At 38.6% G+C, this 26,982-nt stretch overlaps 2 protein-coding genes across 2 annotated transcripts; both read left to right on the top strand.

Annotated features, from left to right (window-relative positions):
• The first annotated feature begins 124 nt into the window (after positions 1–124).
• LOC141630982 (uncharacterized) lies at positions 125–16,679 on the top strand. Its single transcript, XM_074443711.1, has 5 exons — positions 125–218; positions 331–401; positions 14,249–15,220; positions 15,379–15,438; positions 15,504–16,679. Exons 1-5 carry the CDS (start codon positions 125–127, stop codon positions 16,677–16,679), a joined length of 2,373 nt encoding a protein of 790 aa, XP_074299812.1.
• Positions 16,680–16,799: 120 nt separating this feature from the next.
• On the top strand, positions 16,800–17,261 carry LOC141630981 (uncharacterized). Its single transcript, XM_074443710.1, has one exon. It carries the CDS (start codon positions 16,800–16,802, stop codon positions 17,259–17,261), a length of 462 nt encoding a protein of 153 aa, XP_074299811.1.
• The last annotated feature ends 9,721 nt before the right edge of the window (positions 17,262–26,982 follow it).

The raw sequence follows: 26,982 nt of genomic DNA, 5'->3' as shown, positions 1-26,982 counted from the left end.
GACTCCACCTCCGCAGCAGCAGAATTATGTGCCCCCTCATAAGCAGCAGCATCCGTACCAGAAACCACCCTATGTACCTCAGCAGCAACAGTCTCAAAGTTCTAAGACTTCTGGGCTCAAAAACATGTTTGAGAGCTTGACGGGAATGATGCAGAAGGAGTCTCAGGCTAGAGAGGCTAGTACAAAGATGTTGGAAACTCAGATTGCCCAGTTAGCAGGTAAATTTGCTACTAGAACTCCGGGCGATTCTGTCCGCAATGGACCAAAAAGAGATCCGGAATTCAATCACATTAAGGAGCGGGTCTACGCTTGCTGGACCCGTTACTGTAGGGGATGAACTCGAGGGAGTTATGGTTGGAAAAGGTGGAAAAGCTGCTGGAAAAGGAAAGAAGAAAAAGAGCGTTAAAAAGACGAACATCAGCGATCACAATCGATCGACCGCCACACCCAGTCGATCGACCACTCCTTATTCCTCAGCGGCACTTTCTGATCTTTCTGCTTATTCTGGAAAATACGAGATCAGTCGTTCGACCGACCCCACTGGTCGATCGACTGATGATGCTGCTGATGTTGAACCGTTTCGTCCTCCAATGCCAGATAACTTGAGGGATTTCTTGTTTCGGGGTACGACGGCTCCGAAATTATCGACGCAAGATCCAGATGTTGATGGGTCCGTTCCGATTCCAAAGTATGACCCTACGACGGTTAATGGTTCATTCCTGAGATGGTCTGAAGAAGGTTCGGGCTACAACAAGGACATAGTAGTGGATTTTCAGCCTAAGTCCACTGATGCCGGTATGAGAGACCTAGAGGAGAGGGCTAAGTTGCTTCTTACAGCCCCTTATCTAGAAAGACTAGTGCCAACCAAAGATGAGGTAACATTCGGTAAATTCAAAGATTTAGTGCGTAGTCTTAATGTGCAAATACCTTTATTAGAGCTAGTTAATCAAATACCTGCATATATGAAGTTTATGAAACAGCTGCTAGCTAAGAAAAGGTCTTTGAATGCTGTCGAGTCTGTGCATTTAACTGAGGAGTCTAGTTCATACTTAACTCATATAGCTGATCATAAACTGTCTGACCCAGGTAGTTTCTCTGTTCCCTGTAATATTGGTACTTTCTCAATTGAGAAGGCATTATGTGATTGAGGGGCTAGTGTCAGTGTTATGCCTTTGAGTCTGGCTAAGAAATTGGGATTGACTACTGACATGACTGTGCAAATGGCTGACCGGTCTGAGATGAGGCCGATAGGTGTTTTAGAGAACGTGCCCGTGCAAATTGGGAAGTTTTTTTTCCCGTTGATTTCGTTGTTTTGGACATTCCTGAAGATGTCAACACCCCAATTATTTTGGGAAGACCATTTCTGCACACTGCTGGTGTAGTAATTGATGTGGGGGAAAGAACTTTGACCTTTAAGGTAGGGAAGCACTCTATTATGTTTGCCCAATCCCCTAGGAAGAAAGACCCTATGTGGCCAATTACTTGTAATGTGATTTCTGAAAAGAAATCTTATTTTGTGCTTTCTGATATGCCTACTTTAGTACCTGTACCTATTCCTGTTGTGACACCTCCGTCCCAGATTGGGAGCAAATTGGAGGACAATTCTTCTGTTTTGGATATTGCAGGAAATGGTTTGGGGAAGGAAGATTCGCTCATTTCTCCAGCTGTGAAGGAGCCAATCATTCAAAGAGGCGGTCTAGGATGTCTTAGCTATGGCACGGATGAGGAGCCAGATGAGGAGCCCAAGAGGGCACCAGTTCGAGTTACGGTTTCAGACTTGGAGCTTGAAACTGATGAGGATATCCAAGTATGGGAAGATGCTTCTGATGTTGACCCGTCGGACGATGTGGTGGATTGGAGTGCTAAGAGGTTGAGCACCACGGAGGGCACTTCATATAGTCAGAAGCCATGGTCGGAGATTTTCCGCATTTTTCGCGGATGAAAACTTTTTATTTCAGGAGTTTTGGACACTTTTATTCCGTTTTAGACTATTTATTGTTTTGATGTGCGCGAGACTTCGCTTTAATAAGTTGCTTAGGATTTGAAGGCTTTAGACTGTTACTTTGGGTTTAGCGCAATTTTGGGCGCGTTATTATATGTATTTGCAGGTTCATAGACCATATTAGCTCAATTTATTGAGCTAATTCGAAGAAATCAGAAACTTACAGCAAATATCTCAGTCGATCGACTGGCTTGTGTGGTCGATCGACTGGGCCGCGACTCCAAGGGCTTTTGTTCCTGTCACCCTGGTCGATCGACTGGCTACTATGGTCAATCGACCGCCTTCCACTGTTGTACCTGTTCACGACCATTCCCCTGTTGTGTTTGGTCGATTTGCGGAGTTGAGGGAGTCTTTTCTGCACTATTCTCCGATTCATTTCTGTTTTCTCCTATTTTTCTTATTTTGCACATAATTTCGGGTTTCGTAAATTATTTTCTCGGAGTTACGCGCGGTACTTTTGCTTCTTTTCAGGTACCTATAGTAGCACTGCTGGCTACTGAAACCTCCTAGCTCACGCTGGTTTGGGGAGGTTTCCTTTTGCGCTTAAAATCTTGTGAGTTTCCGAGTTCTTTTTCATGTCTTATTTAGTTAATTTATCGCAAATTCCCATTTCTTTTTTTGTTTCTTTTATATGATTTTGCACAATGAGGTCATTGTGTGATTTTGTTTGGGGAAGGGTTTTGCATTGCATTCACATTTTTATTGCATTTCTGTTTCACGTTTATTGCACTTCAGTTTGCATTGTTGTTCATTTCTCTTATATATACAGAAAATCCATAAAATTTGAAAATTTTCAAAAAATTGCACGTTTATTTTAGCATATAGATTGAGTCGGAACGGTAGTAGTTCAATGATGACATTGCATATGTAGCTGTTTATGCCTAAGTCGTGCTCAATTGACATGTTATTAGTAGAATCACATATGCATACCTACGAGTTTTTGTTAAAATATTTGCTGGATTATAGACTTGACCTGAAATTTTGGCAACTTACTTATAATTTCTAAGGATTAAAGCTCATATAACTGGTGTCATTTGTGACCGGTTTCATGTAGGATTGTGAGTAGTTACTCCTTGCATATCATGTATCATTAATTTGCATATTTATGAAATTCAATTTCTTTTTGCCTGCATACATTCGGGTTAGTGGTTGGTGTCATATGCAGGGAGGTGCGTACAATTTCCCCTTTATTTCATTTTACCCATTGAACTCCACATTAGCCAAATTTGCCTGTTAACCCTTAGCTACATCCAAATTTAGCCTGCCTTGTCAAGCTAGTATAATGTATGCTTTTGCGGTATATAATTTATTGTGCCAAGTTTGGTCTGTATTGCGTTACTTGGAGATGGTAGAAAATAAAGGAGGATGAAAAGAAAAGAATTGGAAAATGAGAAAGAAACGAGAAAAAAAAAGAGAAAAAATGATAAAAGAAAGAAACCGCGAAAGGAAAAGATGTTGTTTGTAGACGGTTTCACTCCTATACTTTATTTACATTTATTGAGGAGTATTTTCAGTTCGGTTTGGTGAGTTTTGTGCCAAATAATGAAGGGCGCATGTGCTTAATCCTATAATTGAGTTGGAAATGGATGTTCTCGTATGGTTTTGTTTAGATACTAGCTTGGCCGCCTATACCTCCACATTTCCATTAATGCTTTGCCTTTTCTCACCCATTGCCTCACTTTACCATAATTTTGTAAGCTCTCGGTTGTGACAGGACCTTGTTTGGTTGGAATGTATGTGCGGTAGTTAGAATTGTCTATCATATTAGTTGCACGCATGTTTATGTGGGTCGTAGTTTAGGTGAGCGGCTATTTCTCTTCCTCTCTTACATATATATGCTTACCCTTTGCTTATTGAGAGAAGAGTGACCCGTGAGAGTCCAATTTTAAAGGTCTTGCAAGGTTGACAGTTCAGCTTTATTTTTAACGACTACATAACTCGTTTGCATGATTCGTATTGCTAATTGATTGTTGGTTTTAGCATTAAATTGGTTTAGGCTTTATAGTTGCATTTCGCTCTGAGATTGAAATTGTTCCATTAGGAAGCAAGGGTTTGGTTTGGGGAAGTTTGATGCGTGTCCTAAATATGATGTTTTACACCCTATTTCACACGCATTTCAGAGCTCAAATATGTAGTTTATGCTACTATTTTCCCTATTTCCGTCTACTTTTGTGTTTTTGTGTAATATTGCAAAAATGTGAAGAATCCAGCGGAAATCGAGCCGAATCCATCCCTAAGTACTTAGCATTGCATTTGACATGAAGTAGTGACTCGATAGATGAACTTGATGCGCATTTCAAGGCCGGAAAGATATATTTGTGAGAGTTTTAGAAGCGGATTACCAGCTACAGTGGTCTATAGACTGTCAGAGTGCTGAACAGAAGTCTGCAGGAAAGAGAAGCAGTCGATCGACTGACCTACATGGTCGATCGACCAGAGCCCGATTCATAAATAAGATCAGAAGCTACTGTTCAGCGAGGCTCAGTCGATCGACTGAGGTCCATGGTCGATCGACCACCCCACGAGCTGACGGAAATTAGAAGACGCGAGAAAGCCCAAAGTAATTAGGTTTTAGGAATAAGTTACGTAAGACTTTCTATATAACGTAACCCTATGTTTCAGAAGAGCAGGAGGTCATGAGGGATCGAGTTCCTATCATACGTATCTTTAGTTTACATACAATAAAATACATTAGCTATTCGTGGTTTACAATTCTCCATAAAGTTTGTACCTTACTTTCGGATTCATCGCTTGTTCCTTTGCTTCGGTAATTCTAATTTCAGTATTGTTTTATTCGTTTCGTTAGTATTAGTTCTTGCTAGCTAGAATCCCAAGCCCTAGTTAAAGTTTTATGCGAATTTATTCATTCAATTATTTCAATTATGCAATCCATTATGCTTATTATTAAATAAGTTCTTGTTATTTGCGTAAATATGTCTAGCTAAACACCCCGTGCTAAGATGTAAGGCATCTATAGCGTATATGGCATTAGCATAGGTGACCCCGAATTAGGGCTTGGTCGATCGACTGGCTTAACCGGTCGATCGACCGAGCCGGTTTGTCGATCGACAGGGGTAGCTGGTTGATCGACCGACTTCGTGTCTGATTAGCACCGTTTGATTCGTTAAGAGCAATATTTAGCAATGAGACCGAGAGGAGACTTGTTAGATGCTTATTTTTGACCTACCCATAGATCGAGAGATAGGGAGGGGCATCAGTTAATGAATTAAGATGACTAAATTGCTGAGATCGAGAAATAATGTAATTTAGGATTTAGGTATCACTAATCGGGGCGAGAGCTAGAATTAGTGAGACCTAGGGACTAGTAGCATAGGCCGAAAGGAGCTACTAGTTAACTTGGACCGAGAGGACTTGTTTTACCCATCCTACACGACTGTATTTCGGACTTACCTAGGATTGTGTGCCATCGCAACTATAGTGAACCGACCGTCTTAGCATTTCTTTTATCATTGTTTACATCCTTTATTACTTTTATTTGCTTATTTAGTGTATGTTATTAGATTTAGATTTAATTCATATCAAAACCCCCCTCAAACTGTTTCCCTTAGACTAGAATTAAAAGCAACTATTATCTCCCTACCTCCCTGCGGATCGACCCTTACTACCGCTTGCTAGTTGTAGTTTGGAAATTATAAATACTATTTTTGATACTCACATCGACAAGTATCAATCACATTTCTGAAGGTTTCAAAATGGGCTCAATTATCGTGAATATGATAACATGGAGAAGCAATGCAGACGGGTTGGTGTCGGTCTAACCAACACGCAAACCAAGGGCGGCCTAGGTCGGTGCTGATGGTGGTGTCTAAGATTATTAGTTTCATTATTTTTGCTTTCCTAATTCTAGTCAATAAATTTAAGGTAGTATTGTTATTTCCTTATTGTTTCTTTCCTAATCTTAGTTTGATTGTAATAAGGCAATTTGCCATATTATGGGTCGGTTTCCTTAATCAGTTTAGGACGATTTAGGGAAGTCTCGGGAAGGGAGGTCGGTTTCTATCTAGTATAAATAAGGGTCTTTTGTATTCAGTTTTGATACATACACATTTAGTTTGAGAATTAATACAAGTTTTCTTGTTGCTTATTGCTTGCGAGCTTTGAGTGTTATTTCTTTCTTGAGAGGCAGAGATAAGAGTGTGAGTTGATCCTTACGAGGTGAGAGTCAAAAAAACTAGTCGTGCATTGCAATCAAGTTCCTTGCGAGGGAGGAGAGAGTGATCATGTCATATCTTTATTATTTTTCGTTCAACATATAAAAATCAAATAAACAGTTTAATTTTCGCTGGGTATTTTACAACATAAAACGAACAGTCCAACATACAGTTCTAATCCTTAAAAACCGAGTAGATTTTACATCAATTGGACTTTACGCCGTTTTCAAGCTAGCTTGGGGGAGCTTCTACGCGGTTTTATGCCTTATTTCCTTTCTTTATTTTTGCATGTGTCGTCTCATCTCCCCTTGTTGGGTGTGCTTCTTTGTTTTACACATTGAGGACAATGTGTTGTTCTAGCTTGGGGGAGGGATTTAGTGAGTCTAGTTATGGGAAAACTAAAATCCTAAAACTTTGAAAAAAATTGAAATTCTTCATAAAGAGTGTGTGTTGTGTCCACCCTTTTGTCTTATGCATAATGTCTTTCCTCTTTGCTTTTCCCATATTGTAGCTTTTTAAAGCTAATAAGTCGCGCTTTTGACGGGTTTTGCATACATGAGGATGTCTTGACATAGTAGGTGGAAGGTGAAATTTGAACCAAATAGGCTTGATCTTGACTTTTGGCAAGGCACGAGATGGTAAGGTAGAGCCTCCTTGGACCGGTTCATCCATTTCCGGTCTCACTTAGGTGAGTGTAGGTCTTCTTATGGTGTGTGTTATATCAATAACGCACAAGTATGGTTTTAATTTCATCTCTTTGAGCATTACTTTCATTACATGCTTGCATTTGAAGCCATTCACATAGACATTATTGCCCATTTCTAGCCCCTTCTTACACCAAATTTTACATCTTATCTAGCTACATCATACTTGCCTACCTTGTTAAGCTAGTAGCTATGTCTTTGGTGTTAGGGTGCTTATTTAGGATATGCTTAATTTTTAGTCTTTGTGAGCTTGGTTATGCTGGATTTGCTATTTTCGGATTTGGTTAATGAAAGAAAGAAGTGAAAAAGAAAGAGTTGTGAAAAAGAAAAAAAAAAAAGAGAAAAAATGAAAAAATCACATGAATGAAAAAGAACAAAAAGAAACATTAATTGTATTGAGATAAAGAAGAAGAAGAAGAAGTGGAAATTAAGAAAATTCTCATGTTTTATTATCATCTTTTGGAGAATGTTCTTATGATTTGTATTGAAATATTGGGTTTAGTTTAGGGATTGAGCATCTTTTCACTTGGTTGTTGCTAGCTTGACTTAGCTCCACATACGACAATTCATATGTTCTCCTTTCTTACCCATTACATATTGCCTTCTTCTACCCATTGGCTTCTTTTATATGTTTGCATTTTGATCGTTTTTAACTTGTGATTTGAAATGACTACCATATTAGATTGCGGGCACATTCTCATGAGTCGAGGATAGGAGAGTGCTACTCATATAAATATCCTTTCACATATAAATGAGCTTGAGTGTACCGTGAGAGTCCAAAGTCAAAAGATCATGCAAGGGCCGAAAAGTTCATATGAAGTCTTTCATGCTACGCAGCATATAAATCTCATCCATATTGTTGCATTTTCCCTATTCCCATGTTATTTCGGGATTTGATTCATTAAGCTTTAAAGATTACTTGACGGGAATTGCATTTGGATGAGATGATTGTTGCTCGTACCCTTGACCTTATCATACATTGTATTGTGTGCTTGCTTGAGGACAAGCAAGGGTTTAGCTTGGGGGAGTTTGATAAGTCCATTTTATATACATTTTGACCCCCTACTTTACCTCTAATATATTTGTCATTTGCACTAATCTAGTGGTTTTATGAGCTAATATTGTATTCTAGATGTATTTGAATGTTTTGTCACAATTTGTAGGAAGTTGAGCTTTTAGGAGCTTATTTCTAACAAATTTGGAAGAGGTAGTATACGAGGCTAAGTGTGGAGCATGAGTTGGACCAACCTTGAAGTATTACATGGATTTCTATGCATAAAGCTATGGATTAAGATGAAAATGCAAAATAAAGTGTTATGCAAAGTCAAGCCCAAGAAATCAAGTCCAACTAGGTGGAAGCCTAGGATGCTAGAGTGCATTGGATGCCAAGCTTAAAGATCATTATCGGACGCTTAATAGGGCATTTATCGGTAAGCATTGGATTCCATAAGCATTCACTAGAGGAATTAAGGAGAACAAGCTGAAAAGCCATGGCCCCGATCGGGGTTACCCCTCTCTTAATTGATTACGTTTCTCCCTTCACCCCTATATAAAGAGTGTTGATCCGGGACCTAAAGGGACCTCTTAGACACTTCTAACATACTTTCTACACCACTTTATACTCTTATTTTAGTTATTAGTTTAGTTTAGATTAGGTTTCCCTTTATCATTTCCTTTATGTTATAAACAATTTCCTTAAGCGTTTCAATTTATATGACAAGTTCATTTACAATTTCCATTTCAAGTATTTGTTTTTCTATATTCAAGTTCTACTTCCATTGTCAAGGTAATTTTATTTCTAGTGTTATTTTGTTATTTCTTTTTATGTTTATCTTTATCAATTCATATGTCATTAGATTAGTTTTCATTATGCATAAATAATTTAATTGTCTAGGGAACAAGGGAAACCATGCATAAATAGTTCTTGCAATTGTTGAACAAGGATGTATTAATATCATTTCATTGTTTCTATCAGATGTTTGCCTCATCACATTTAATATTTGTTTAAAGGCCTTATTCATTGATTAAGTTAATTAATTTGTTCTATAAGTTGAGAGGCACGGAATCGGATTAGACTAAGCATGTGTAGTAGGATGACCTAGTGTGGCCATGGGCCACAAGCCGGTTTATGGGTGAGAGCCGCCTACCGGTCCGTAGTCACGGGCCACCTGCCCTCCAAGCCAAATTGTGGGCATGCAGTGGTCTGAAAGCCACGCTCGGTGACGTAAAAATGCTTTCGACCGGATCGCTTTAGATCGGTCGGTTTCGTCTCGGTAAAGGTCTCGAAATGATGCAGAGATATTCGGAGTCACCACCAAGCATTTGTGGGATGCTTGTAACTCGTTTGAATCCACTTTATACCTAGGTCAACCAAGGCAAAAAGCTGTGTATGACATAGGTACTAAAGGTAAGGACTCGTCCCCCTTTTAGCATTCTATGCCTAAAATGACTCTCGTGCACCCTGGATAAGGCCATCCACTATCCAAAGGTTCTGAGTAAGGGGTGAGGGTACGTATTGGGAAGCCCCTTAATCGGACATCCAATACCGCCCGCATTAGCGGCCTCTACTGATCGATCGTGGTTGTTTAAGTGAAAAAGTTGATAAAACGGTTTAAATGCATGAATGCGCATCCAAAAGTCTTAACCTAACATGTGAGAGCTTTCTATGTCGGTTGATTTAATCCATGTACCAAGAAATTGGTGTCAAAGTTAGATTTAGATTGATTTGCATGTGAAAACAGTTATTAAACATCCATTTACCAAATTCGGATTATGATGCTTAACATGATCCATTTATTTGAAAAAGGGTATCAAATGACAAAGTATAAAAACATAAACTTGTCAATCTGATCCGTCACATATTCGGGTTAACCGTAATCGGGATCGTCCTGACAAGTGCTAAAAGGAAACAGAATAGTGTCAGGCAGCCCCATTAGGGCGCAAGCCTATTAGCGAGGGAAGGGGCTCTTCCTGGTTTTAAAATATGAAAACAGACGGCCTCTTGGGGCGCGAGCCAGACGACGACCCAAGGGGAGTCTCCTGGTTGCTAAAAAGGTTGTTTAAAACCGGTTTTTGTGATTAATGATATGAAAGTATGATTTGCATGACTCGGAATAATTACTATTATGTTAGTAATATTCGTTGTCGTATTTGCAAGTTTGAAAAGCATAGTAAAATGTGTAAAAGGAAAATGTTTGATTTGAACTAATTATGTTAAGTTCAATTATTTGTAATTAGTCAAGTTTGTCAATGTACTCGGATTAAACCGACATGGTATAAAGAACCAAGGATGATTATGAATTATGACTAATATGTTTTCAAGTGTAAATAAATGAGAAAAATGGTAAATAAAAGAAAAGGGCGTTGAAATACCCATTAAATTTTTAATTAACCAATAATATCATCGAGTCACGGAATAAACCGTCATGGTATAAAGAACCAAAGATGATTTTTGTAATGGTGAAAATATGTTTATCATAAAAATGAATTACAATGGTAAATAAAAGAAAAGAATTTTCTTTAAAATGTAATTAACCAATTAATATCACCGAGTCACGAATTAAACCGTCATGGTATATGGAACCAAGGGTGATTATAATTTATGGCTAAAATGTTTGTCATAGAAAAATGATTTGAAGCATTTGAAATGGTAAAAACCGATTGCAAATAAGAAAGAAATAAAGAGGAAAGACGAGAACAAGCACGGATGAGTCTGACCCGATAACCCACAAGAGGCGGGAGCCTCTTTGCATAGAAAAGTGCTTATGTCTCGGGCCAAAACTTGGTTTTGGCTCGTCTAACCTATATTTAAATCGTGTTATGCATTGTTCATGCACAAAAACTATTAAAAACAGTAAATAAATGAAATAAATGAGATATTTACACCCTCAAACCTACGTTTATTGATGTTTGTGAAGTAGACGACTTTAGAGACGGTTTTCTCGTTTTGACTAATCGCGATCAAAGAAGTTTAAAAGAGTGCCTTAAAAAAGGATTTTGTTTTGAAAATATGTTGAAAATATTTTAATTAAAACATGTTGATTGATGAATTGAGTTGGTCAAGTGGGTAGGTCGAATGCGCGGCGACGGTACTAAACAAAATGTGTAAGGCTTGTGTTTACGATCGGTAGGTCGTAAACACTTGTCGATTTTGTGACTTAGGAAGTCGGGTCTAGAAGTTTAAGAGAGAAGTGAGGGGGCGGACACTCGCGTGAGGATTATGGAGTGTGAAGGTGGGTATTTATAGAGAAATGTGGGGAGGTAGGTCGGTTGACTTTGCTTAGAGGCTAAGCAGACCCCTCATTGAGGCGCGAGCTACCTTGTGATTGAAAGGGGTGTATTGTCCCTTTCAATTTGGACGTGGCCTTTACTCTATCTATTATTTGGTTGGATTGATTTGTAGTATTGAAATGAGATGTCGGGTAACAATATGGGCTCCTAATAAGATGATTTTGGGTGTTACTTGAGGAAGGTGTTTTGTGTGCTTGACTCGGGTTTGACCCGTGTGAGTCAGGATTTAAATTTCGAGTCGGTTTTTGGCTCGGTGTTGGTTTTTACTCTAATTAAGGTCATTTTAATGGAAATGACATGATAAAGACATTCATGGCATTATTTTCGACATTCGAGGTTTGGTTTGACTCGGGTTGACCCAGGTTGACTCGAGTTGCGGGTTTCTGAGTCGGTTTTAGGTCCGAACACGATTTTGACTCTAATTAGGGTCATTTTAATGGAAATGACATGATAAAGGCATTCATGGCATTATTTTTGACATTCGATATTTGGGTTGACTCGGGTTGACTCAGGTTGACTCGAGTTGCGGGTTTCTGAGTCGGTTTTGGGTCCGAAGACGATTTTAACTCTAAATAGTGTTATTTTAATGCAAATGAAGTTAGAAAACTTTTGAAATCATTTTTCATATTCGAGTAGTACATAAAACCGTCTCATATATAGCCAATCCACGCACGCATATCAAAAACATGTTACAGTCCGATCATCATCGAGTGGTTTTTGGAAGGTGCAGATACTGGGTATCTACACCTAGTCATAAACGAGAGTTTCTCTAGGACCCGGTCTATGGTTGACACTAATATCGTGAGGTGGGTGTCTTTAAGCCTAAACAACTAACGATTCATCAACTCCTATGTTTAATTTAAGCATTTACATAATTTGCATGTATCACACATACAAATCGTATGATTGGTTGGTTGGATAATGGAGGAAAACAATAATGATAAAGGAATAGTCTAGGGAGGTCGGGTCACACATGGGAATTATATAAATGCTTAACTTTAACATAGGAATTTATGTATCGTTAATTGTTTAGGCTTAAAGACACCCACCTCACGATATTAGTGTCAACTATAGAGCGGGTCCTAGAGAAACTCTCGTTTATGACTAGGTCGTCCAACTACACATGCTTAGTCTAATCTGATTCCGTGCCTCTCGACTTATAGAACGAAATAAAAAACTTAATCAATGAATAAGGCCTTCAAAAAAAGATTAAACATGACGATGCAAACATATGACAGAAACAATGAAACCATAATAATACATCCTTGTTCAACAATTGCAAGAACTACTTATGCATGGTTTCCCTTGTTCCCTAGACAATTGAATTACTTATGCATAATGAAAACTAATTGTGACACCCCCATACTCCAAGTGCCTTACCAGGACCACTTATGGTATAAGAACGTCACCATCTCGGTTACCCGAGGCAATGATAATCAAATGACAATGAAGAAACATAATTTAAATAACAATATAGTTTAAAGTGATTACATGATTAAAACCAAAACTCTTAAACTGGAATACAAGATTCTCATACGGTCTACAGCTAAAACTATCAAAGCTATAAAACATCGTCTGACACAGCGGAAGACATCTAACTGCCACGTGATGACTCATCCCACCTATCCCATACGCGTCATATCATACCTGCTCAAAAACTGATCACCACCCCTGAATGGATCACCACAGTTTTTAAAACATTTAAACGGGGTCAGTACTAATTACACGATACAAACCAACATGAAGCAAATACCAAGCAGCTCAATCAACACATCAATCCCCAGTCTCCATCATAAATCTCCACACAACTGACTACACACTAAAGTGTGTAGCCCTACCAGAGTACCCATCGGAACAGGTACTCCACACCGCCAGTGGGGGACCACAGCCGTTCCCACCTAAGCCCCGCTCATCTCATCGAGTGATAAACCCATGTTCCCTAATGTTCACATCCCTCCTGTGGCGGGTTCCACAGGAGGCGAATCAAGAGCGTGAAGCCACTCCCGGAAGTGACTCCACTCAGCCAGGGACGTACCCCCGAAGAACACAGATAGAGACAACAACAGTCAACGATAATAAACAACAACCGTCACAACACCAACAATTACCAACAACCAATTCCAGTACGATAATTACTCAATAATAATAACAATCACCACACAATCATGTAACTAATACTGAGTAGGAAAACCCTACCTGGAATGCAACACAAACAGCAGACGATCTAGCAGCTGTCTCAAAACCTTTCCTCTACGAACCCTGCTCATATACACATAATCATACAATCACTACCACATCAACATAAACATAAAAAAGCCCCAATCCCAAAATTAGCGTTTAAACAACCTTAACCAAATGCTATAAAAATGGTACATAGGACTTACCCTTGACGCAAGGATCACAATGATACAAAGAACGATGAAATCCGACCTCTCTAGCTCCGGGATTTGCCAATAATGCGAATAGGAAGAACAACGTAGTTTGCAATCTCTTTTAAGTGTATTAGGTTTATAAAAAGTGTTTATGAAAGATGACGGCGTAATATAGATACTAATTCACATTATTAACAAAACCCGTTGAGATATAACCCGTTAACCGACTTACTCGATCGAGTGCCACTTACTCGATCGAGTACCAAGGCTACTCAATCGATTACCCTACAGGCAGAACACTGATTCGTAAATCAAAACATGCTTACTCGACAGAGTAAGCCCCACTCGATAGAGTACCCAGAGACTCATAAAACCGTAGTATTACAGTCTTCCCTCCTTAAAAAGAACTTCGTCCCCGAAGTTCAACCCATACTCAAAACAAACACACAAACTCGACCAAGACACAACAACATAGCTACTAACTCAAACGATAACCCAACCTATTAAACATGAACTCTCAACACCAACTCCACCAACTACGTCTACCTTAAACCTTTGTCTCTAAATAGTGTGAGAAATAACCTCTGTAGTACTTGGTGCATCACTACTAATACAAATTACCATAAAGGAGGTAGAATTTGGGTACTGTGGAATCCAGCCATGTTCCAGGTACATATAGCTAATATAATCCCCAATTTATTCATCTAGAGGTCACTGATATGGGTACTGGGAAGAAGTTTTGCTATCACCATGGGCTATGCCTTTAATGGGGCATCTAATAGAAGACCATTATGGGAAAGACTTGTTCACTTCAGTCACCTTATGAGGGAGCCTTGGGCTATTTGTGGGGACTTTAATACTGTGCTAAGCCCTGCTGAACGGTTAGGGGGTAATAGTACTATGGAAGAAATTGAAGAGTTTAAGGCTTGTGTGGATGAATGTGGTGTTCTTGACAGTCCTGCCATTGGGTCTTTATTCACTTGGTGTAATAAACATGAGCCCAGTTCTAGGGTTTATAGCAGGTTAGATAGAGTCTTGGTGAATCAGGATTGGTTAACTCAACGTCCTCAAGCTTATGCTCATTTTTACTGTGAAGGAATATTTGATCATATTCCATGTGTTGTTCAAGCAAAGATAGTTGGGAGTCAGAAAAGAAGAAGTTTCAAATATTTTAACATGTGGAGCTCCTCTGAGGGGTTCCAGGATTGTGTGAAACTCCATTGGAATAGGAATTGGATAGGGACTAAGATGTATGTGTTGATCAAAAAACTTAAATCTTTGAAGTGTCCTCTCAAACAACTTAATAATGATGACTTTGATGATATTGAAAACAATGCTTCTAGGGCTAGCATGAATTTGGAGTTCCTACAAAATGAAATTAGGAAGGATCCTCTTAACACTGATCTAATTTTAAAGGAACTGGAAGCAGCCAACAGTGTGAGATTTTTGCATAGTGCCTGCCATGATTTCCTCTTACAGAAATCTAAAGCTATTTGGGTGGAAAAAGGGGATACCAACTCTAAGTATTTTCATACTGTTATTAAGGGTAAGCAGAACAAGACTAAAGTTATGAAGATTGAAAACCTCCAGGGTGTTATGTGTGAGGATGTTGAGGATATTCAGAATGCATTTACTGACTTCTATATTGGATTGCTGGGAACTACCAGTCCAACTGTGAAGGTCTCTCAAAATGTGATTCAAATGGGAAGATTTGTACAGCTGAACATCATGCTTCACTTCTTACTCCAATAACCAATGAAGAGATCAAACAGGTAATCTTTTCTATTCCTACCCACAAAGCACCTGGTCCAGATGGGTTTTCTAGTGCTTTTTTTCAGGGATACTTGGGATACTGTGGGGGGGACAGTGTGAGGCTATCAAATATTTTTTTCACACTGGTAAGCTTTTGAAACAATTAAACTATACATTAGTGACCCTGATTCCCAAGTGTGACATTCCTCAGAATGTAACTCAATTTAGACCTATATCTTGTTGTAATGTGGTCTACAAGTGTATTTCCAAGCTTTTGTGCAACAGAATTTCTGAAGTGCTCCCTCATATAATCAGTGATAGCCAGGGAGGTTTCATTAAAGGAAGGAGCATAGTTGAAAATATATTAATTTGTCAAGATGTGGTGAGGTGTTATAATAGGAAGTCAGTGTCTCCTAGATTCATGCTCAAAGTTGATCTGAAAAAAGCTTATGACTCAGTCAACTGGAATTTTTTACATCAGATGCTGATCTACTTAAATTTTCCACAAAAAATTATTGATTTGGTTATGGAGTGTGTTCAGACTGCTTCTTATTCTCTTGTGCTCAATGGAGAAACTTTTGGATTCTTTAATGGGGCAAAGGGGCTTAGGCAAGGGGATCCTTTATCTCCTCTTTTGTTTACCATAGGCATGGAGTACTTAAGCAGGATCATGGCATACACTACTGAGCATATGAACTTCAAGTATCATCCTCTTTATGGCCAGCTTAAACTATCCCACTTAATGTTTGCTGATGATTTGTTATTGCTCAGTAAAGGTGATGTTTCTTCTATCATGGTCCTCTTAAGATCTTTTGCAACTTTTTCTGTTGCCTCTGGACTTCAGATGAACAATACAAAAACTTGTGCTTACTTTAATAGAGTCTTGGGCTGGGTTAAGAAAGATATCCTCCAAATCTATGGGGTCATTGAGAGTCAGTTACCTTTTAGGTATCTAGGGGTCCCAATCACTTGTGGTAGGATGTCCAAGGGGGACTGTAATATTCTGGTGGAAAAATTGGTTAGGAGGATAAGGAGTTTTGGTACTAAGAAGCTCTCATACTCTGGCAGATTAGTACTTGTGAACTCTGTTCTCACTGCACTCTACAGCTATTGGATTAACATTTTTGTTATTCCAAAAGGAGTCCTCAATAAAGTCAATGCAATATGTAGGAATTATCTTTGGGATGGCAGTCCTGATTTCATTAGAGTGCCTAGAGTCAGCTGGGCTAAGGTTTGTGCTCCAAAGAGTGAAGGTGGTTTGGGTATCAAAGATAGTATTATTTGGAACCATGCTTCAATTGGGAAATTGGTATGGTGGGTGTATTGTAGTCCGGACAGGCTATGGGTCAAATGGGTGAATCAGTTGTATATAAAAGGCAGAGATTGAGATGAGTACACCCCAAGTGGAGATTTGAGCTGGGGGTGGAAGTCTATCTGTAAAGTTAAAGAGAAACTGGCACCTGGTTTTCACAATGGGCAATGGCTTTTGGACACTAAAGGGTATACTATGGCAAGTGGTTATGATCTGTTGAGGGACAAGTTTCAGACTGTACAATGGCATAAGCTGGTCTGGAATAGTTGGTGTGTCCCAAAACACCAGTTTATGGGGTGGTTTATTGCTAGGGAGGCTTTGATGCTCAAAGACAAACTTTATGCCCTGGGGATTGCTGCTGATGATCTCTGTTTGCTATGTGGTGCAGGGATTGAGAGTCACTCTCATCTCTTTCAGACTTGTCCATATAGCAGAAAAGTTCTTAGTCTGTTTGATAGCTTGGCTGGCACTACTACTCCAGATGATCTTTTGTCTTGGATAGCTGCTAGGAAGTTCTCAGACCTGAAGACCGGTGTACTTTTGTGTGCTGCAATGGCTCTTTACTATCATATTTGGATGCAGAGAAATAGAGTTCGAATTGAAGGGATCCTTCTCAGGCCTGAAATCCTTAAAGAAGTAATCATGAAGGAATCATGAAGCCTGGAATTGACCATAATGATAGATTATGGTTAAGTAATTGTAATTTGTTTGTTTAAACCCAGTTTGTTGGGTTTTAAAATTGTTTGTCACCAAAACGGTTGAGTTGTAACTTTTTTTATGGTCTTAATGGAAATGCTTACATTTCATCCAAAAAAAAAACTACGTCTACCTCCACAACATGACTCACGATATCGTATCCACCACATTATAGCCTCTCTTGAAACTAACTCTATACACTAGCAACTACCATCCACAAACGCTGCTAGCTCCGTTTCACTAACATATTATCCACCAGCAAATACAAAACCAAGACACCCATAAACATCAAACGAAATGTTACATTCTACCACCCTTAAACGGAACTTCATCCTCGAAGTTTACTCACACTCATAACATCATCATCCAACTGTCAACACTATTGAAATATTCTCCCATTCCTAAACATCGAACTACTACAAGCACGGTCATCACCTTTAATAAAATCAATCAAAACAAATATTCATCCTTTATGCTACACCAACACTCTACTTCCAATTATACTACCATATGCACAACCATCAAAATATTTTTTATCGCATCCTACTCCTCTTAACATAAATGTTACGTCCTCGTAACTCACTAATACTAAATTCTAGCTATTTCTTCTCATTATCCCCATCACCACCGCATGTCAAAGATAACCACCTATAATCTAAACACTTGCTATGCATATATCTAAGGCTCTCTTACTTAAACAATTCCCATACTTCAATTCACTCGTCACACCACCTAACCTCTACCTCAAAATCTTTAGCTTAACCAAAACTTCAATTGTTCCCTATTACTACCAAAACGACATAATCCTCTATACCTGCACCTATCTCCATACTCATAACTCACGGTCCACAATTATTACATACACTCACACTAGATCTTCAAGTTCTTTTCTTCCTTTACCGCAAAACTCATACATAACTTAACATGACACTAATTCCCAACACCCTACACTCACTGTATCAACGAAAGATTATGAACCACCTGCAGCTTTCAGATCATTACCACACTTGTTTTACGAATCACTTGCCATGACTATGTGCACCGATGCCTCATCTACGACAAGATCAAATGTACTGTACCAACTTCTGACAACTGTGTCCCATCAACAGAATATCCCGATGCCATGACAACCACGGAAACAAATACACTCTCTTTCATATCATACTCTACCCTCATTCCAAAACTTAACTAGTAAGGAACGTCAATAAACAAAACAACTGTCTATCTGTACAAACTGAAACTCACAGGAAGCAACATCAAACAAAACAGCAATTTATGTATAACTGATATATACTTTCGAAACTCTAATCATAATCATCCCGCCTACTCCACCACAACAGGTGACGGCATCGCAACACCGTCACCAACAGCCACACCATAGTGCGAAAATACCCGCATCACAACACTAAGTACCATGCCCGGATCACCACCCGAGGCACCACAACCACACATATAGACATCGTATCATACACAATCCCATAAAAACTGACTCAAAAATAACTTCTCGGACAAGAAAACTTACTTAAATCCACTTTACTAAATCACAACGCAACATATTATATGAATAAACGGATAAGCACCTCATGACCATCATCCTTACCATTACCATTTCACGGAATACACATGTATTATAAATACACATACGATTATAACTTACCATGCCAGATCAATCAAACTATTACCATTTTTATTTTTATTTTTTTTCATCATTCATTCAGGTTACCGTACTCAACATATAGAAAATTCAGACAACAACTTTATAATTATCACACAATACCACTTCTTGTGAGGTCAAAACCTCACACAAACATTCATACACATCATAGACCCGTAATCACATCCAACTAGTCAATCCTGATCACGTAAGTTACCACCTGGCAAAGGTTACCTCTCACCCGAGCTTAACTCGTATGCCCCTCATAACACATTCTCCCATTCGTATAACCAGCACTTTCTGTCATACATAACCATACAGCTAACCCTCATTACGAGGAACCGCCTCCTAAGACTACGTCTTATACTTTCTCATAACCATACATCTCAATTCGGTCTCTACAAAATCAACCTCTTTAGAATTGCCATCTTTCCTATTTATCATCACCCTTAACCTCTAGTGACAACACCTCCACACTACCACCGTTCGTACATCAAAACATCACAGTTTCTTTCCTATCTTTGGTTATCATCCCAAATAACGAACATCAAATACATCAACAAAAATCATCTCAACACTATTTCCAATTCCATCCTTAATTGTATCGTCACCCGACTCACCACCAAGATCTCATATCGTGCAAATTCTCTACCCAACTTTTATTTTACTTAATTCCTCGAAACTCCTGACTAATCATGTTGTTCTGAAACTCCTATATAACCATTAACTCAAATCCTCATGATAGTATCATACATCTCGACGATTCCTTACTTTTATATCACATAACTCCGGTGAACATTTTCTTAGTTTTACTCCCCTCATTCTTTTCTATTTACACTCGACAAAACCAATTAACCATTAAACTCCTTATTACCTCTTACCTAACTCTTTAATGCTCCGGTTACCTTCTCATTGCTCCAAAACTCATATCTCATTATTTCATATCGATATCATCTAACTCTTTCTTACCATAAATATTCTCTTATTATGCTATCACTCACCCTTGCCACCAATCCATCCATAGAATCAACGTTTACTTGTTCAAACAATTGCATCTCCCTTTTTACATCTCTAGAAATCAAAATTCATTTTATACCGTTAATTGCCCAAGGAAATCACACGTTAGTTTCACCTCTTGATAACACTAATTCCCAAACTCAGTCACTATCTGCAAATCCACGTCGCGACATGTCTCCATTAAGTTCACTATATACCACTCTTCTCAATCCCTCTAAAACGACCTTTCATTATATATATTCTTAACCAACACAATTCCTAACCATCTCCCTCCATAATTCTTTACACATTTCAAGTTGCTACTATCCACATTCTTCCTTTCAATCTATTCATTCTCACGTACCTTAGACTCACATCATCCCTTGCCCATATTTATTTACTTTTACATTACTCAACACAAAATCATATCACTCATATCTTCTCACAAAACATGCTCCATGCCTTAATAAGCCTTACCAATCCTTCTTTGCTTTTTCCACTATCCATCACAACCACACATAACTCATGTCCTCCCACCGAATTCATACTCACCACAGGTGCCACTCACTACACCATAAGATTGGATAACTTACGCATCAAAACCAACATACATGTAAAACAATGCATAAAGAAGTAAAATAACACCTTTGGATTAAACATAATATGCAACGAAGTCAAAAGTAAGCATATGACCCAAAACAGGGGTCACTAGACTCGATCGAGTGAGTGACTTACTCGATCGAGTGGGTGAAGGTCAGAAGCATGTAAAACAAATTACCAGGGCTACTCGATCGAGTAAGGGGTACTCGATCGAGTACCAAGGTGCACTCGATCGAGTAAGGGCCACTCCATCGCGTACCCTACGCATTTCTCAGCACTGTCCAGTTTTCATAAAACGGTCATAACTCACTCGTTTCTTGGTCGTTTTGGGCGTGTGACCTATCGTTAGAATCGTAAAAGAACAAGCTATCACCTCCAATTGGAATCACATTTAAATCATTTATTCATCTGAAGTTATAACAGTTTAAAGGCAACCTATCTATAATCGAAAACACAACTACTTGATTTTACTTCCAAACAACTTAAACGACAACAAGGTAAACAAAAACAACTCGATGCTCATAAAACCAGTATCCCTAACCACATGATTTTATTCTATAACTTTATGTAAACAAAATCACAAATATATAACATCAAGTCTCCTATTCACGTGTTACTACCATAACAACATTATAAAATCTCTTCCATCATACAACATGCTTTATCAAAAATCATATTATCATGCAACAATTATCATCTTTTTCCACCAATTATTCATGCTCTTACTCAAACTTTCAGCTATATAAACTCGTACAACACTACCAAGAAGATATATGTATACATAACTCTATGTATAACTCAAATAAAATAAATTTTCTTTGCGTATTTCTATAATGCCATATTGTAAAAAAACTATCATGCTTTCAATCAATAATGTATAACATCACCTCATTATCATCTTTCTCTACACATTCCCATTCTCCACATACATACATCCACCGATTCATACCACACTTTGCTACAAAGATGTACAATTCACAAGATAAACACATAGCGATCCCGACTCAAATCCCATGGTGACCGGTTCAAAATTGTAAGGCGAGTTCGCGACTTTAGGACGTCTCCCAAGCCTTTGCATTAGCTCCTACAACTTCTACCTCGGGTTCATTTTAATTGACTCCCTATGTTCATTAGATTCATTGGTTACAAGTTTCAGGATCGTCGCTCTGATACCACTTTGTGACCCCCCATACTTCAAGTGCCTTACCAGGACCACTTAAGGTATAAGAACGTCACCATCTCGGTTACCCGAGGCAATGATAATCAAATGATAATGAAGAAACATAATTTAAATAACAATATAGTTTAAAGTGATTACAAGATCAAAACCAAAACTCTTAAACTGAAATACAAGATTCTCAGACGGTCTATTGCTAAAACTATCAAAGCTATAAAACATCGTCTGACACAGCGGAAGACTTCTAACTGCCACGTGATGACTCATCCCAGCTATCCTATACGCGTCATATCATACCTGCTCAATAACTGCTCACCACCCCCGAATGGATCACCACAGTTTTTAAAACATTTAAACGGGGTCATTACTAATTACACGATACAAACCGACATGAATAAAATACCAAGCAGCTCAATCAACAAATCAATCCCCAGTCTCCATCATCAATCTCCACATAACTGACTACACACTAAAGTGTGTAGCCCTGCCGGAGTACCCATCGCAACAGGTACTCCACACCGCCAGTGGGGGACCGCAGCCGTTCCCACCTAAGCCCCGCTCATCTCATCGAGCGATAAACCCATGTTCCTTCATGTGCACTTCCCTCCTGTGGCGGGTTCCACAGGAGGCGAATCAAGGGCGTGAAGCCACTCCCGCAAGTGACTCCACTCAGCCAGGGACGCACCCCGAAGAACACAGATAGAGACAACAACAGTTAATGACAATAAACAACAACCGTCATAACACCAACAATTACCAACAACCAATCCCAGTACGATAATTACTTAATAACAATAACAATCACAACACAATCATGTAACTAATACTGAGTAGGGAAACCCTACCTGGAATGCAACACAAACATTAGACGATCTAGCAGCTGTCTCACAACCTTTCCTCTACGAACCCTCCTCCTATACACATAATCATACAATCATTACCATATCAACATAAACATAGAAAACCCCCAATCCCAAAATTAGGGTTTAAACAACCTTAACTAAATGCTATAAAAAATGGTACGTAGGACTTACCCTTGACGTAAGGATCACAATGATACAAAGACCGATGAAATCCGACCTCTCTAGCTCCGGGATTTGCCAATAATGCGAATAGGAAGAACAACGTAGTTTGCAATCTCTTTTGAGTGTATTAGGTTTATAAAAAGTGTTTATGAAAGATGACGGTGTAATATAGATACTAATTCACATTATTAACAAAACCCGTTGAGATATAACCCGTTAACCGACTTACTCAATCGAGTAACTAACATACTCGATCGAGTGCCACTTACTCGATCGAGTACCAAGGCTACTCGATCGAGTACCCTACAGGCAGAACACTGATTCGTAAATCAAAACATGCTTACTCGACAGAGTAAGCCCCACTCGATAGAGTACCCAGAGACTCATAAAACCGTAGTATTACACTAATCTAATGACATATGAATTGATAAAGATAAACATACTCAGAAATAACAAAATAACACTAGAAATTAAATTACCTTGACAATGGAAGTAGAACTTGAATATAGAAGAACAAATATTAGAAATGGAAATTGTAAATGAATTTATAATATAAATTAAAATGCTTAAGGAAATTGTTTATAAAATAAAGGAAATGATAAAGGGAAACCTAATCTAAACTAAACAAAGAATTAAAATAAGAGTATAAAAGTGGTGTAAAAAGTATGTAAGAAGTGTCTAAGAGGTCCCTTTAGGTTCCGGATCAAAACCCTTTTTATAGGGGTGAAGGGAGAAACGTAAGCAATTAAGAGAGGGGTAACCCCGATCGGGGTCGTGGCTTTCCAGCTTGTTCTCCTTAATTCCTCTAGTTAATGCCTATGGAATCCAATACTTAGCGATAAACATCCTATTAAGCGTCCGATAATGATCTTTAAGCTTGGCATCCAATGCACTCTAGCATCCTAGGCTTCCACCTAGTTGGACTTGATTTCTTGGGCTTGACTTTGCATTAGACTTTATTTTGTATTTTCATTTTAATCCATAGCTTTATGCATGCAAATCCATGTAATACTTCAAGGTTGGTCCAACTCATCCTCTACACTTAGCCTTGCATACTACCTCTTGCAAATTTGTTAAAAATAAGCTCCTAAAAGCTCCACTTCCTACAAAATGTGACAAAATATGCAAAGACATCTAGAAGACAATATTAGCTCATAAAACCACTAGATTAATACAAACTATAATTATATTAGAGGTAAAGTAGGGGGTCAAAATTTATATAAAATGGACTTATTTTGGAGTTAGTGTCCTCCACAATAGTGCGTTTACATCATAAATCTCATTAAAGGAATATCACCAGGATATTTATTTTGTGATCCTCATCAGTTGATTAACGTAAATCGATAATGGGTGGCTGACTAGAGTTTGATGTTATTGTTGTGTGACGGCGGTGATCAACTGACCCCTTTCAGTCACACCTAAAGGATCAAACCCCAATTGACGACTAATTAATTGTATGAGATACAATTTATTTAGTCCCTTGATTTATCGATTAAAAGGTCAGTCGATCCTTTTTAGAGAGATTTCGAGTTACGAACTCGAGGCGCGGCAGTTATTATTTAATTATGAGATAATTGAATAATAAATTTTATGAGACGGGTTTTAGTTAATTAATTGTTAATTCATTAAAATTGAACTAATTGATTAATGTGATTAATATTAGCACGTACATAATATGTGTTGCGGTACACATATATTTACGGAGTGTTTTGAACAAAATTAATCGGGAAGCATTTAAACATAAAACGATGTTTAAAGTAAAATTACACGTATTTGTGCGAAAAATATAAGAACCAAAATGGATCCGTAAATGGGACATTGGACCGTGTAAGTAGAGTATAAATGGATGATTATATACATAATCATTTCACTTTGCTTTATGCTCTTCCCTAAATTATCTTTTGTTCTATTCCATGTGATAAAGGATTGGACATAAAAAAGAGAAAATCCACTCCCTCACTCCACCTATTCCACCCGACCACTCCCTCCTTTTTAGACCAACAATTGTTCATTTTTTCTGACTTGCTCACTTGTGCATTTTGCATGTGAATGAAAAGTTGGTTCATCTCTCTAAAATAATAAAATCATTTTTACTAAGATCGTTAGTAACAAAAGATTAAAAATACTAAGAGTATTTGTATTATTTACATATTATCAAGGATTATATTTAACAAATATAAGGTTAGTATTTGTTAGATTGTTGGGTGTTTTGTTCTTGGGTGCTTCTTGAAGGAGACCTTCTCTCTGGAGGTTTGTACTAGGAGGATCATTGATGTGAATACGAATCACCTTGATGAAATAATTCTCGAAACAAGCGACCAAGACAACCCGAGTCACCAAGCATGGATCGGTTCAAATAAGAGTCGAGAAAAGTGCATGATCACCCGCCAATGGGACGGGTAGAACCGTATGGAGCAAGGATGAACCTCGAAAATGGGCTAGACCAAATGCATTGAATAAGCTCACCTAGTTTTTACAAAGGTCTTACCTAGTTTTTGGTTTAGTCTTGCCTAGTTCTTCCACATAGCCTAGAATTCACAACAAAACATTAAAGACTAGCCTTGGGCATCAAGGATTTCGGCCTATATAAGGCTTGTAGCCCTCATTTGTTTATCATCCAATTTTGAAGTAAAAACTTGAGAGTATTGTCTAAAACTTGTCTTGTCTTCTTGTGTTGTTACACGAGTGGTTTGGCTTAAGAGGTCGAAACGCGATTTCGCACCTTGCTTGAACGAGGCACGTGATCCTAAGTTTAAGTCGGATTGTTTGACGAGTATCAAACAATTCACCCATTGGCGTAGCTATAGGTCTAGCTACGATAAATATCCCTTCTTTTCATTCAAATCTCGCAACGAATATACGGATTGATCGGGTTGCACCTAGTGCATTCGGATCCTTCGTCTATTTGCTAGTAAAAGTTAAGACTTCCGCTTGCGATTCACATCAATTGTGGTATCAGAGCTTCGGCTCTTGATTTCCATTAATCGAGACGATCCAAGGGTCTTGATTTCTTCGCAAAAAAAAAAAAAAAAAAAAAAAAAAAAAAAAAAAAAAAAAAAGTTACTGTTCACGGTACTATTCATCAAAAAAAAAAATATGGATCCCAACAATCCTAATTTCCTTCAAAGTCTTATAGAAGCACTACAAAATCTTTCGGAACTTAGTCCACGTGGAACACCACGTCGAGGTGAACAAAGTCGAGAAGAATTCAAAGTAAGTGAACTACCCGAGTTTGTGGGAGGCACGGATCCCGAGGATTACCTCGAATGGGAGAGGAAAATTGAACGGATGTTTGAGTTCATGGACCTGGATGACGAGAAGTGTTGCAAGTACGCCATTCTACGACTAAGTCGTGGAGCCTCCCTATGGTATGAAGGCTTTAAGGTAAAACGTGTCCGGGCAGGAAAGGAAAAGATATCCTCTTGGGAATCTCTCAAAAGGAAGCTACGCAAGAGATACGTCCCAGCCACGTATAGGCTCACGACGTATCGCAAGATTGCTGAGTTGACTCAAGAGAGGAGCAGTGTCTCAGATTACATAAATGAGTTTGAAAATCTTACTTTGATGGGGGGAATAGAGGAAAGTGAAGACTTGAAGATGGCTCGATTCCTTCGTGGACTAAATCGTAACATAGCCAATTCAGTTGAATTACAATCTTACGCTGACTTCGATTCCTTGTGTAATCTATGTCTCAAGGTCAAAGCCCAAGGGAAAGCCAAGCTCACCCCAACTCATGGTGAGGGTGGTCGAAGCTGGAGGAGCGAAGGACACTCAAGGGGAAGTCCGAGTAGTCGTACGGTTGAGACTACACCTAAGACGATTTCCACCCCTGAGTCCGCTCCCAAGATACCTGTTCCTAAAGAGACAAGTTTATCTAGAGTACGGTGTTTCAAATGCCAAGGATTTGGGCATTTTCAGAACGCATGCCCAAATAAGAGAAACATTGCACTAAGGGAAGCTATTGCCGTTCGAGACGAGTTGTATGATGAAGAAGACGATTGGGTGATGTGTTCAACTTCGAAGAAAGAGAAGAGGAGGGGAACGATAGAGATATCGAAACTTATGATGCTCCTAACTATGATTGTTCTTTAGTTCTTCGTGCTTTGCAGACTCAATCCACACCAATTGAGGCAGAACAAAGGAACCAGATTTTTCACACCAAATGTCAAGTGAAGGACAAGTGGTGTAGCCTAATCATCGATGGAGGGAGTTGTACCAACGTTGCTTCTA

The sequence above is a fragment of the Silene latifolia genome, chromosome Y, assembly GCF_048544455.1.
Source record: "Silene latifolia isolate original U9 population chromosome Y, ASM4854445v1, whole genome shotgun sequence".
In the NCBI taxonomy this organism is placed as follows: Eukaryota; Viridiplantae; Streptophyta; class Magnoliopsida; order Caryophyllales; family Caryophyllaceae; genus Silene; species Silene latifolia.
The sequence above is the reverse complement of the archived record's forward strand: the minus strand, read 5'-3'. Positions and strand labels throughout refer to the sequence as shown.

Excerpts from the sequence above, each read along its gene's own strand:
- LOC141630981 (XM_074443710.1), top strand. The coding sequence starts at position 16,800 with ATGGCAAGTGGTTATGATCTGTTGAGGGACAAGTTTCAGACTGTACAA.
- LOC141630982 (XM_074443711.1), top strand. The coding sequence starts at position 125 with ATGTTTGAGAGCTTGACGGGAATGATGCAGAAGGAGTCTCAGGCTAGA. Across the intron at positions 402-14,248 it reads AAGGAAAGAAGAAAAAGAGC|AGGTCACTGATATGGGTACT; the intron begins GTTAAAAAGACG and ends TTATTCATCTAG. Across the intron at positions 15,221-15,378 it reads CTACCAGTCCAACTGTGAAG|GGATACTTGGGATACTGTGG; the intron begins GTCTCTCAAAAT and ends GCTTTTTTTCAG.